Raw genomic sequence first — 14,304 nt, 5'->3', positions numbered from 1 at the left:
TATTGGAACAGTCATGATTGGAGTAGCAGGGGTACAGAGTTTATGATAGAGGCTGGCCTAAGTAATTAGGAGGGACAAATACAGATTTAAAGTATATGTATCCTTCAGGAGGAAGGATTTGTTCAGTTTCAATGCCATAGCAGTTAATCTAAGACATTAAATAGAAGAGATTGGCAAATTGAAAATCAAAGAGATGCAATATCATTGGTTTAGGCACATCTTAGATTGTGACTAATGGGAACTCAAATTAGAAATAAAATCTCATTAATTAGTTAAACTTCCAACGGAGTCAAAAGTATGTTACACGCATATCAATCAACTGTGTATTGCTCTTTCCCTTCATTCATGCGTCATAGGTTATAACTGTCTCCTATAGTTAAATTATTTTACACAATAACCCCAGAGGTCAGAATCAAGATGTACACTGTGACTGAATGGTTTAATTTTAACCATTGCCAAATTATTCTTTGAAGGCACTAAGGTAACATGCTTGTTCATATTTACCCGAGGGCTGAGACGCTGCAGCTTGCAATTCCCAAATTGAGTTACTGTCAGACACAGTCATGGGCCTTGTTACTGGAGGCATCAGGCTTTGCTCCGAGGATCTGAGTGTAGATAAGGTGTTTATTTTTACTAGCTATGGAGTAAATATTGAATTGACAATTTTTGATACAGGATTAAAAATCATTCCATGAAGATAATTTTGAATGTTACCATTAAAAACAGTGAAATCTTTTTCATAACAAAGTACAAACAGATGAATGATGATACGTGTTGGCCAACAATTCATCAATGTTCAGTAATTTAAACAACACAACATATAAGCCTGAATCTTCCAAGGAGTTTGTTGGATTGCTACTCTAATCCTACTTTCCTCTGCCACACTGGCACTCCCATATTTCTGGCTGATGATGATCCAATATCTCCAGAAATGCAGAACAAGCCTGAAATGGAACATCAAGGAAGGACAACCATACACCCTTTTTACGGCTATAGCACCTGCATTCTGATAAGAGTGTTTAAATGTCACAAAAATTTTCTTTGAGAACAGTTTTTCCCCATCACTCTGTCCAATCCCCTCATGATTTTGAACCCCTTGATCACATCTCCTCTTAGCCATCTCCTCTCCAAGGAGAAGTCCCAATCTCTCCAATTTTTCTTCATAATTGAAGTTTCTCATTTCTGGAACCACACTTGTAGACCTTTTGTGTGTGTTAACCATCCTTCCTAAAGTATGGCATCCAGAACTGCACTCAATACTCCAGCTGAAAAATTACCAACATCTTATATTCAGCATACCCGCCTGGTACTCAATGCCACCACTAATAAAGCCTGTCTGGTCATCTTTAACAATTTATACAGATACGCACAGCCTTTATTGTTTTACCCCACTATTTTATATTACGTCTCCATGTTCCTCCTATCAAGAGTCACCTCACACTTCTCTATAATGAACATCTGCCACCTAACTGTCCACTCCACCAACATGTTTTGCTCCTATGAAGTTCTACATTGCTCTTATCAATCTTTACAGTGTTTCCGAGCTTTAAATCATCAGCAAACTTCAAAATTATCCCTTAACACAAAGGTTTAAATCATTTATATCAGGAAGATCAAGGTTCCCAATACTGACCCACAGGGAACCTACTACAAACATTCTTCTTGTCGAAGGAACATCCATTAACCATTACTCTCTCTTACTCTGCCAATTATTTTATCCACATTGCTACAGTCCCTTTTTTTTCTCCACTGTATTGAATGCCTTTTGGAAGTCCATGTACATATCAACACATTGCTCTCATCAATCCTCTGTCACCTCTTCAAAAAAACTCCATCATGCAAGTTAAACACAATCTTCCCTCAGCTGGCTCTTACTAATCAGCCCAAAGATGTGCAGATTTGGTGGATTGGCCAAATTAAATTTCCCTTCAGTGTCCCAAGATGTGTAGGTTAGATAGATTAACCATGGGAAATGTGTGGGGAAGGAGGGCCTGGGTAAGGTACTCTGCCAGAGAGTTAGTGCAAAATTGATGCCCGAATGGCCTCTTCTGCAATATAAGGATTCTATGATCCCAAATTTTTCCATGTGACTATTAATTCTATCCTGAACAATTATTTCTCAAAGAAATGAAACAATAAAACTAGACAATTGAGCAATCAAGAAAACAATTCATAATTTGAACAGGCAAAGCTTAATGACAAAGAAATCAGAGCCAGCATCACTGGGATAATAAACAAGTGTCCATCTTGTGGCAAAATTGAGACAGTATCTTGGAGTTGCATCAAAATTAATTGATTGGCATTCAGTGCTCCCAATGGCATTGACAAAATAATTTATTTTGCATCTGAAAGATTCACCTACATCACCTTGATACAAAACAAAATAAATTTTCTTTCTCTCCAAATTGCCACTTACTGGTAGAAGGCACCAACCCTTTCCTTTCATCCCAATATTCTCCCTTGAAGACATTGGTTTCTTGCCAGGTACATTGCTACATTTACCACTTATCTTCAGGTATGGCAATTACATGAATATTCATCATAAAGAAAGCTATTCAACTTCTGACATCAAATCAGAGTCCAATCCTGACCATCACTGCACATTGAGTAAAAACCTTTTAGCAGAAATCAGGAGTAAGAACCCTGCCCTAATGTATTTTCCATAGCTAGGAACTGCTGAAGCCAATTATATTTTCCTCAACTCCCAAAGAGATATCCCTCCAATTTTGTAATTTTCTTCTTTTACCAGTGGTATATGGAGAATAACCAATTAAAAATCAAAATAAAACTGGTACAGATACAGAAAATAATTGGAGAACACAAGATAATAGGATGTAAACATGGACTATAAGTCACAATCATTTGCGTGATATCTAGAAGCCCAGCTTTTTGGATTCTACAGCATGCTCAGATCACTCATTTCAATCATATTGCATAAGCAATATGTTTTGTAGTACTGTTGCCATTCCTAAAAATGTGTATGAAAAAACTACTCTCTCCCCTCAAATGTACTAAATCCCACAAATTGTTACCTTAACTTTAAGGCTTGGAATTGTTCAAGTATGACAGCCAGTTGCTGCTGCTGTTGCTGCTGCTGCTGTGATGTTATGGCTCCCATAGCTGCCTTTTGTTGGTGTGCTATTGCTTGTGCGTACTGTTGCCTTAGAAAGAAGTACAAATCTTAAGCACTGAATGTTAACTTGTAGTGCAACAAACTACTGGGTTGTCACATATTTTTCATAAGGTTAAATTTTAGTCCTGAAATTGAAAAAGTAGATTTCATAGCCCATTTACTTATCATGTTTCTTAATAGCACAATCTCAGAAATAGTAACTCATTTTAAGGGCCAAAAAACAATTATATAGCACTTATTTCCCTTATTCGTATTAGCATTGATTGTGAAGTTTAACAAGCCCAGTTCATTTTCATAAATTTGTGTATACCATTCGTCATAAAAGCAGGAGCCAGTTATATATTCTTTCTTCATCATACCCCATCCCACCCCTATTACCTATTCTTTCTGTACTTTAGGATATATTTGACTTACAAACCTTATTAGTTTTTTAAAAATTGGAATGAATAAATGAAGACCAGTTAGAATATCGGGACAGCTGTTTTCAACTGGCCACATACAAATCTGTCAGAAACTGTGCGTTATTTATTTAATTTGCTCCAAAATTAAATTGTGGAAAGCTTCATGGGAGCTATATTTCTGACATTTCTTCTTGATCTTTGGAGGCAATTGAGCAAAACTCTACATAGCAATTAAAAACTATGTTATTCAACCACAGCCAATGTACTTTAACTTTTTGTTAAAATATAAAAACCTATGCAGCAGAACTTACAATGCTTCTCACAAATTCTTAATCTTCAGTATTGTTCCTCCTAAATTTTAACTACAATTGGATAAAATTAAAAATAAGAGGCTACATCCACATTAGAGACAATCTGAACAGATAAGGCACGTGGATATACAAATCTTGTCAAATCACTCCTGTATAAAATGCCTCATTATTTTAGTATTTCCATACTAACCTCAATAAATTCAAAAATGGGGAAATGGTGATGTACTTGTAATATCACTGGACGAGTAATTCAGTGTCCTGGCTAATGCCTGGTGTATTCAAATCTCACCAAATAATCCTAAATTCAATTAATAAATTCAACTGATTACTAAAACAATATCTGGAATTGAAAGCTAGTCTCAGTAATGCTGCCATGGAGCTTTTGTAATTGTCATTAAAGCCCATCTGATTCACTAGTGTCCTTTAGGAAAGGAACTCTGCCATTCTTATCTGATCTGACCTACATGTGACTTTGGGCCCACAGCAATGTAGCTGATTTTTACCTTCCCTCTGAAATGGACTATCAAGCCATTTAGTTGTGCCAAGTCACTACAGTAAAGTCAAAAAGGAAAATTGATGGACCCAGCACAGGCATTAGTGCAGTGGTATTCATCACATGGAGTTGGTCTTGGGAGTCCTCAACATTGAATCCAGACCCCATGAGATCTCATGGCATCAAGCCATACATGACCAATGCTATTGATTATCACTTACCACCCTTCCTTTGTTGCTGAATCAGCACTCTTGTGTATTGAACACCACTTTGGAGAAGCACTGATGGTGGCAAGGGCACAGGTGCCCTCTGGGTGGGGGATTTCACTAAAAGTGGCTTGGTAATACCAGTATTGACTGAGCCCTGAAGGGCATATCTGCCAGAAAGAGTTTGCAGCAGCGTGCGTGAGGAAACAAACAAGAGGAAAAACTGACACGACAATACCCTTAACGGTTTAGCTGTCACTGATGCATCATCTATAATATAGGTAGGACTGACCACCATTCTCCTTCAAATCTTATCCTCGCACTGAGCACGCTCTCCATCATGTTGAATGGCAACGCCACATGCTAAACAGGAAAATTTCAGCACTGCCAAAACTGGACACAATGAGGTGCTGTGGGCCATCCGCAGGAGCAGAATCGTATTCGAACATAATCTTCAACTTTATGGCCTAACATATCCCTCACCTAACATATACCAACAAGTTAAGGGATCAATCCGGATTCAATTGTGCAGGAGGCATGTTGAAAGCAGCACCAGGCATATCCCCCGCTAAACTCTGGTTTCACCATCAAACGCAGAAGCTCTGCCAAGCAGTCAGAAGTAGTGTGTACCCTCGTGGTAGAGCCTTCTCCATGCTTTGCCAGGGTTGGAGAGGTAGCTGAAAGGAGGTGGAAGTTGGATCAAAATTTAGAGAGCTGGATTCCATAATCCAAAAATCAGAATTCTGCCAAATTCCAGAAAGGTCTCAACCTGTATATTGCCAATCATTCACCGTTGCAGGGTTGAAATCTTGGAACTCTCTTCCTAACAACACAATGAATTTGTCGGCATCAGATAGACCTCAGTGGTTCAAGGCAGCAGCTGATCATGACTTTCTCAAGGACAATAAAGGGATGGGCAACAAATTTCTGGTCTTCCCAGAATCCCACAAAACAATAAAAAAAGCCTTTATGATTTATTGTTCTAAGAACTACCTGGTCATAAGCTGCGCCTGCAGAAGCTGCTGACACTGTATCTGCTGCATTTGATATAAATTCAAAGTAGCCAGTTCCTGCTGCCTTTTCAATCTTTCCTGATCCAGGTCACCCTGAAAACAAAACAGATGAGAATAAAATATGTGCAGAGGCGAAGCAAAGAAAGCAACAAAATATTTTTCATCAAGTACAAAAAATTTGATTTGGAGAATTTTGTAATCATAACTGGAAGTAAATTTACTTTCTCATCCCAATAACAGTACAAAACATTATTGATATGATAAACCATCCGAGCTGTACTAAAAATGTAAAGTCTATATTTTTGAAATACCACATTGACTTACTGTACCAATCCTAACATTATATCTTTTCACGAATCATTTAAGCTGAATTACAGCAACTTTGACTGATGTGCAACTATCCTTTTAAGAAAGTCAAGTATTTTATCCACATATTTTCCCTTTGGTTCATTTTTCATTAATTCAACAACCTGATCTTGAATGTAAAATTTAACCACATACAACTTACCCTTAGCTTCATTGACTCTGGAAGTCTTCATATATGGGCACCATACTATGCAGCTGTATTTAAAATATGTTCTATTCCATGGGTGCATGGCTGCAGCAATGTTTGACCTGTTTTTTCAAAATTAGACATGCAACGTAGGCCATGAAAATTAAACGGCTGCCTGAAATTGTGGAGATGCCGACGTTGGACTGGGGTAAATACAGTAAGAAGTCTCACAACACCAGGTTAAAGTCCAACAGGTTTATTTGATAGTAAACGCCACAAGCTTTCGGAACATTGTTCCTTCATCAGGTAAGTGGAGAGTGACAAAGAACAGCATTCCAAAAACTTGTGGTGTTTACTATCAAATAAACCTGTTGGACTTTAACCTGGTGTTCTGAGACTTCTGACTATCCTGAAATTGTTGTGATTCCACAGGATACGCTGTTGCTTCCCATGCAGTTAGAAGCCATCCAGAAGTCAGTGAACTGGCATGAACTTCCACCTTTAAACATTGCAAGTCTCACTGCTAAAGACTTGGAAAAAAATTACACCGTGTTGAAAGATGTGTAATTGGATTTTTAAGCAAAGTGCTATCTCAGAATTACTTCTGAATAACCTCTCTGCCCTGAATATCTTATTTCATATTTGCAGAATGTCAAATTTCTACATTGCGACAATTAAATTCAAAAGATTTTTAAATAACTTGATTTTAAAGTTTATATTTTAGCTTCTACCTTAATTCCATGTGCATGCCCCAATCTATATTTCATTTCCTGTAAATGATTAAAATGCAAAGAATAATCATTTTTTATTTCCTCATTTGTTGTCTGAGAGAATTCTTCAAACTAACTGATATCTTAGCTAGTTTAATGTCATTCCTGTTGCTGGACAGCAGAGTCCCTAAAGTTTGTGCAAGAATGAAATGATCAAGAAATGTGAAATCTATGTGACAGAGCTCAGTTGATTTGGTTAAACAGCTTTCCCTGAAATCAACAGTGAGCACTGTCACTTCGCCGCTGACTGTAAAATCCAGGCCAATACATACAAAATTAAAGCTGTACAATACATACAAAATACATACAAGTTAAACTTGACTTCCAAGAATTTACCTTTACATATCTGGGAGTTGCAGATCAGTGCATGACTAAGCTGTGTATAGGGTGCCCTCACCTTATTACTGGAACCAATGAAAGAGTTCTAATATTTTCGGAATCATTTACACTCATTGCTACTGTCAACCCTTTTCACCCAAATTCAGTTACAAGTGATGGTTTGTGTCCTTTAGTGGAAGGCAGTCAACATTTGCTCTTATTAACATGGTAGGCCTCCCACTCAAGTCAACTAAGAGAACCCACAGCTTCCATTTTCTATGATTGAATCAAGTGGAATAGTTCATAGCTGTGGTTTATATTCAGTTGTGAAATAAAATAACTCAAAGATTTGAGAAAATCAATATACAACAGATACAAACGTCTGGATCAAATCAAAGAAGGTGTTACTGTTACAACCCAAAGTTATATTAAACGCACACCGATAGACAATAGAATTAAATCATTTAAAAAAAAGACATCTGGGATGTTCACAGGACATGGATAACGTTACTGAATTTGAGAAGTTGTCTAGTATGACACATTCAAATTTATAATGCCAATCATAAAGCAACACCATGTGCTTTTTTTAACTTTTGCTTTTAAATGTCATCTTTTGCTTCCTCAAAACAGGATTTCACTAATGTCATTATGGCTGAATGAAGTGAATTAGGGTGAATTGCTGAGGGTTTTCGATGACTAGAGTGGACCTTTAATCACAACATTACTCAAGTTCTTTCAAATTACACCAAAATATTACATTTTACATACACTTATAATGTATACTAAAGTTATATGACCTAAATTCAGGAAGTCCCACTCATAATTCTCCACCTTTAAGGCACTCCTTAAAACTTACCTCTTTGATCAAGTATTTGGCCACTTGCATTAATATTGCTTCATATGATTTAGTGTTAGAGTCTGTTCAATAACACACCTGCAAAGTACCTTCTTTGGACAATGAAGTTTCTCCTAAAATCCCTACTGAATTTATAGACCATCTTTCATGTATGGCCCTTAGTCCTGGTCTCCCCACAATGGAGAGCATCTTCTCAGCATCCGCCAGATCAAAGCCCCTTCATAATTTTAAAGACCTTGATTATTAGGTCACCTGTCATTAAGATGTGATATAAAAGTAAGTTGTTGCTCTGGAATTTTCTTAACAAAACTAAGCATACAGTCTTGCTGTTTACATGAATTTTCCAGAAGACTCAAGTAATTTTGCTCAAGTAATTTAACTGAAAACAGCTTTCCAAGTTTAATGATGTGAAATGCTGAACTGAATTAGCCAAAGCAGAGGAAGGAATAATCAAGGCTTGCAGCTTGAGCAAGGTATTTAAACCAGAACTCCAAGTTCTTCAAAATCTAGAAGAGCAGCAAACCTATTAACTACTATAAAATTAATGATTTATAGTGTATTTTTATCCTGAAGCCATTTAAAAATATTTAAACATCATGTCATTTTCTTCACTGAACCAGCAGAAAACAATTTTAACATGTTGTGAGGAGAACAGCCGTTTAATGTATTTTGTCAATTAACTTGCTAAATGATGATCTGCTCAATACCATTTATTTTTACATTTTTCTATTCTTTGCACGTCAAGCATCTCACTCTGCATCCTCTCTACTAGCACAGAAAAGAACAACTGAAATTGGAGAAATTTTAATTTTAAAAAGAAACAAAGAAGTTGCATAAATAAATCCCAAAATGGGATGGGAATCAGTGGTTGATGAAGAAAAAACCCAATCTTAATCAGGTTGTTCAAAGACATAGTAATTTTCTATTAATCACCAGACCCTGGTATGCATGCTCTTCAATTCATTTCTCTTCAAAAGTGTCTATTTTTAAATGAAAAATGCTCAGTTACAGAGTCTACAGCAAAGAAATAAGCCAGGTGCTGAATTGGTTTATGCCAGCATTTATTTTTCCCTCCTCCGGTCACTCCTCTTTTATACTTATCCAGCTTGCTTTTAAATGTATCTCTGCTACTCACCTCAACTGGCTGTGGTAACAATTCCACATTTTTATCATTCTTTGAATGAAGTTTTCTGTATTATCTATTGGATTTATTGGTGATTACCTGTTCAGCATATTCCCCGTTCTTCTGTCTTACTGCAACAGGTCCATAGCAGACACCATCTCCCTGACCCTGCACTCAACCCTGGAACATCTAGACAACAAAGACACCTATGTCAGGCTCCTATTTATTACTACAGCTCAACCTTCAACACCATTATTCCTACTAACCTCACCTCTAAACTCCATGGTCTAGACCTAGGTTTTTCTCTCTGTGACTGGATCCTGAGCTTCCTAACCAACAGACCACAATCAGTAAGGATAGGCAACACCACCCTCAACACCAGTGCCTCACAAGGCTGTGTTCTCAACCCCCTACTATATTCCTTATACACCTATGACTGTGTGGCCACATTCTCCTCCAACTTGATTTTCAAGTTTGCTGATGACACTACCATAGTGGGTCGGATCTCAAAAAATGACAAGACAGAGACAGGAATGAGATAGAGAATCTGGTGAACTAGCGTGGTGACAATAATCTCTCCCTCAAAGTCAACAAAATGAAGGCGATTGTCATAGGCTTCAGTAAGTGTAGTGGAGGACACGCCCCTGTCTACATCACCGGGGACGATGTAGAAACAGTCGCGAGCTTTAAGTTTTTAAGTGTCCAGATCACCAACCTGTCCTGGTCCCCCCATACCAACACTATAGTTAAGAAAGCCCACCAAAGCCTCTACTTTTTCAGAAGACTAAGGAAATTTGGCATGTCAGCTACCTTTACAGATGGATCATAGAAAGCATTCTTTGTGTTTGTATCATAGCTTGGTATGGTCCTCCTCTGCCCGAGACCACAAGAAACTACAAAAGGTCATGAATGTAACCCAATCCATCATGCAAACCAGCCTCCCATCCATTGACTCGGTCTGCACTTGCCACTGCCTCGGCAAAGCAGCCAGCGTAATTGAGAACCCTGCACACCCTGGACATTCTCTCTTTCACCTTCTACCGTCGGGATAAAGGTACAAAAGTCTGAGGTTATGTACCAACTGTCTCAAGAACAGTTTCTTCCCTGCTGCCATCAGACTTTTGAATGGACCTACCTTGCATTAAGTTGATCCTTCTCTACACCCTAGCTATGACTGTAACTCTACATTCCACACTCTCTTGTTTCCTTTTCTATGAATGGTACGCTCCGTCTGTATAGTGCACAAGAAACAATATTTTTCACAGTATACTAATACATGTGACAAAGTAAATCAGATCAAACAACTGGAAGCACTTTCTCTGTATCTACCCCTGTCAACGATCTCATAAAACTTTAAAGACTTCTACGAGGTCATCCCTCAGCATTTTCTTTTCTACAGAAAAGAATCCCCAGTCTATCCAGCCTTCCTCAAGTAAATCCTCTCAATTTTCGCAGTATCCTTATCAATCTTTTTGCCCCTTCTCTAGTTCCTCTAAATCCTTTTGCAAGAAAGAGACCAGAATAATACAGCAAGATTCAATATGAGCTTAACATATTCACTGTTTATATTCTTATTCGTACAGAAGTGAACCCTGGAGCTTGGTTTACATTTTTAACAAAATGATCTTAATGGCAAAGGAGGTTCACTACACCTTTTTCCCCCTCTTAAATCACTGATCCCTTTAAATGGGGTTCATTTATGCAATTTTTTTTGTTTCTTTTTAAAATTTCTCCAATTTCAGTTTTTTTTTGTGCTGGTTGAGAGGATGCAGAGAGATGCAAAGCGTTTCAAAGTGTAAAAATTAAATGGTTTTGAGTAGGTCATTTAGCAAGTTAAGTGACAAAAGAAATTATACGGCTGATGTCTTCATAACTTGTCTTAGGGGTTGGCAGGACTGTCCTATGAGGAGATTAGTTTGACTGGAATTTAGGACAAAAGAAGATCTGACTGAAATATAAAAAATTCTAACAGGGCTAGACAGACTAAACAGTAGGAGAATCTTGAACCAGGGACAGAGTCTCGGGATATGGGATAGACCATTTAGGACTGAAATAATGAAATATTTATTCACTCAAAGGGCAATGAACCTGTAGAATTCCTACTACAGGAGGCTGTGATGACCAAGTCATTTAATGTATTTATGAAAGAGATAGCTTTTTGTTTAGATTTTAATGGCATCAAGGGCTATGGAGAGAAAGCAGGAATATGACATTGAGACAGACAATCACCATGATCATACTGAATGGTGGAGCAAGTTCAAAGGCCCACCCTGCTCCTCGTTGCTATGTTTCTGATATGTGTTGATATTTTTATTGATTTGTGCACCTGTACCCCAGATCCTTTTTTTTGCTACCCCATTTAGATTGTTGTCCAAGCATTATGTAATCTGTGCTCTTCCTACCAAAATATCAGAGATTAATTTGCTAATTACATGACCATGTTTTACGTTTACCACTGTTTTCTGGTATTGTGCTTTGGTTTTGTAGTATTAACATTACCCCACGATCTGAACATTTTGAAATTGGAATCCGAAATCAATTCCAGCACCTAGCTTTGTGGAACAGCATTTTCCTCCTTTTGCCAGTCAACTTCAATTTTCCTTTCTGTCGCACGCTTACTATCCATTGTGCTACCTCTCGAGCTGTAATTGCATGTTTACTATGTTTTACTTTAGCAAAGCACTGTTGAAAATCCAAATATCTTACATCTATGCCATCACCATTACCCTAGTATACTCTGTTGCTTCTTCAAAGAATTCAATAAGTTTTTGAATCATGGCCTTTATACTGACTGCATGGGCTTGTATTTTTGGTTTTTCAATGTTTTTATTGCATATTTTAGTAAAATTACCATTTTTCCCACCAACAGCGTTAAATCAGCTAGTCTACAAGTCCCTAGACTTATTCTATCTTTCTTTTCAAATATATGTATAAGATTATCTGTTTATCAATCGCTGAAACTATTTCCTTTTCTACTGAATTTTTATATACAACAGCATATACCTCTTTCCAAAATTTCTTTTGATAAGAGCATGCAATCCATTCTGACCAGAGTGTGCATCCTAAATTTGATTAGTTTATTCATTAGCACCCCCTCTATCTTAAATGTCATTTTTTTCTTCATCAAATGTCATTTGTTAATTTCCCTGGGAAATAATGAAGTAAAGTAGAACATTTCTGTCATTCCTGTCATTAACTAAGTTATCATGTTTGGTCACCCTAACCTGTTTATTTTAGTGGCTGCAGACTGCTTACTTCTTTTTACATTCCTTGATAATTTAATTTACAGTTCCTTATTGTGTTAACTTTTTCTTTACCTCTTTCCTAACACTTTCATGTTCTCTTTCGTCATCATCTCTTTCATTTATGAGCTTAATGTGTGCCATTTTCCTTCAGACCGTACCTCTTTATTCATCCATGATGTTTTGGCATTGACTAGTTTACCCTTGATTTATAGCGGGATTTTTTCTTGTATTCTAGGATCACCATTTAAAATATTTCCCACTCCTGCTCCTCTAGTCTACAAATACTATTTTCCAGTTCATCTTTCAAGTTCCATCTCATCTTCACAAAAGCAGTTTCTATCCCCGATTTTTTACTTTGTTCATCTCATTTTTGTCCTTTCCTATTTTCATCTTATATCTTACAGTACTGTGATTGCCACTGCCCATGTCTCCCTGGGTTTACTTATCTGCTTTGCTTCATTCCTCAATACTAGATCCTCTTTTGTTGGGCTTCTTACATGCTGGGTAAAAATGAAAATAATTGAGCAAAAATCAAATATTAACATCCTTACAAAATGTTATCCTATGGAGAACACATTTGCCAACATGTGCTTTGCAAATTCAAAGTTAGAGCCAAACAATACTTCTATTCCAATTCAATTTTAGTTTGCCTCATAAAACACTCTTATCATGCACATGTATTATCGTAAATGATTACTTATGCATTTCTCATTGGAGCTTATGTAAATGTTCTTACCAGCAATGGAGGAGGAGAGGGTCCTGGAGCAAAAGGTACCCTGCCCCACATCTTAATGACCTCTCCCAAAGGCTGGAAGCCCTCATCACAGCCTCTCTTTACGAATAAAGACATGGTGAAGTAGCCTGCCTGGAACCATTCTGCCATTTCTTGGTTAGTGAAAGGCCCTGGAGTGTGTGAATAAATGAATACATATTTAAAATAATCTACTACTAAAAGGTTTGACCAGTACATTGCCTCACGTTCTACCAATAAAAAGGTCCAAGTCATCCACAAGAGATCTTGTACCAACAGATGACAATGCTGCCTTTTGAAATAAAAGTAGTACTGCAATATGAAAATAAGATATTTAGGAAAGTCACACAGTAGCTATATTATGCAGTCTGTGTTTTCAACAGCATTTATGAAAAGAGCATAATTTTCCCAAAAATTCTGCTTTAAATTAGGTGAGACTTCAGACTTCTAACGTACTTACCTGATTATTCAGAATTATTCCTGGAAGATTTGGAGATGCTGTTTATACAGTTATGATTACCACACAAGCATTAATGCAATCACAAAAAGTGGCCCAAGACTTCAGTGCCACAAAAATTCAGAGATTAAGAATTTATAGGAGTTACATTAGATATTAGCCATTGTGGCAAGAGCTGGAATCCAAAAATGACAGACTTATTGCCTTCAAGATGTTTCAAAGCACTACAAAATTATGAAAAGGTGCAACATAAATGCAAGTCCATATACTTTTTCAAAAAGCTATTGCTTTTCAGTTAAATGACTTAAGTATTAGCACCCACAGCTAAAACTTATAAATTGGTATTTTCCAGTTAGATTAACCTGCATATCTATAAATTTTAAAATATACAATTCTAATGGAAAAATAAATACAGAATAAAAAGACTGAGGCAGACATTAACCGCATATCTATAATAGTTCACAACTATGTGGCTTAATTCTCAGTTGCACTTTGATAAAACTCTTATCTTTGTTACATGACTACATTGTTTGGCATCTAATTTACAACGCACTGGGCTAGAATTTTGATAGGTGGTTTCTCACATAGTCTGGCTTTTTGGCCTTGAAAGATCTTTGGCTGAAGTTATAATATAGTTCTGATATAAAACTAAATCTAGATTTTTCAGGATTAATTACCAAAGATTTATCATTTTCAATAAAAAAACGGAAACAGCTCACACAAAGGGAGACCAG

At 37.0% G+C, this 14,304-nt stretch overlaps 1 protein-coding gene across 1 annotated transcript in view; it reads right to left on the bottom strand.

Moving 5' to 3' along the window:
- The window catches only part of gigyf2 (GRB10 interacting GYF protein 2), a 148,975-nt gene that overhangs the window by 40,779 nt on the left and 93,892 nt on the right, over positions 1–14,304 (bottom strand). The window contains exons 16-19 of the mRNA XM_080185567.1: positions 13,099–13,265; positions 5,538–5,650; positions 3,033–3,161; positions 505–605 (exon numbers count right to left, since the gene is read on the bottom strand). Of these exons, the coding sequence (XP_080041693.1) occupies positions 505–605; positions 3,033–3,161; positions 5,538–5,650; positions 13,099–13,265 (510 nt within the window). The remainder of the gene's footprint in view (positions 1–504; positions 606–3,032; positions 3,162–5,537; positions 5,651–13,098; positions 13,266–14,304) is intronic.

The sequence above is a fragment of the Carcharhinus amblyrhynchos genome, chromosome 3, assembly GCF_965287045.1.
Source record: "Carcharhinus amblyrhynchos chromosome 3, sCarAmb.v2.hapA, whole genome shotgun sequence".
In the NCBI taxonomy this organism is placed as follows: Eukaryota; Metazoa; Chordata; class Chondrichthyes; order Carcharhiniformes; family Carcharhinidae; genus Carcharhinus; species Carcharhinus amblyrhynchos.
This window is presented reverse-complemented; position numbering and strand designations above follow the sequence as displayed.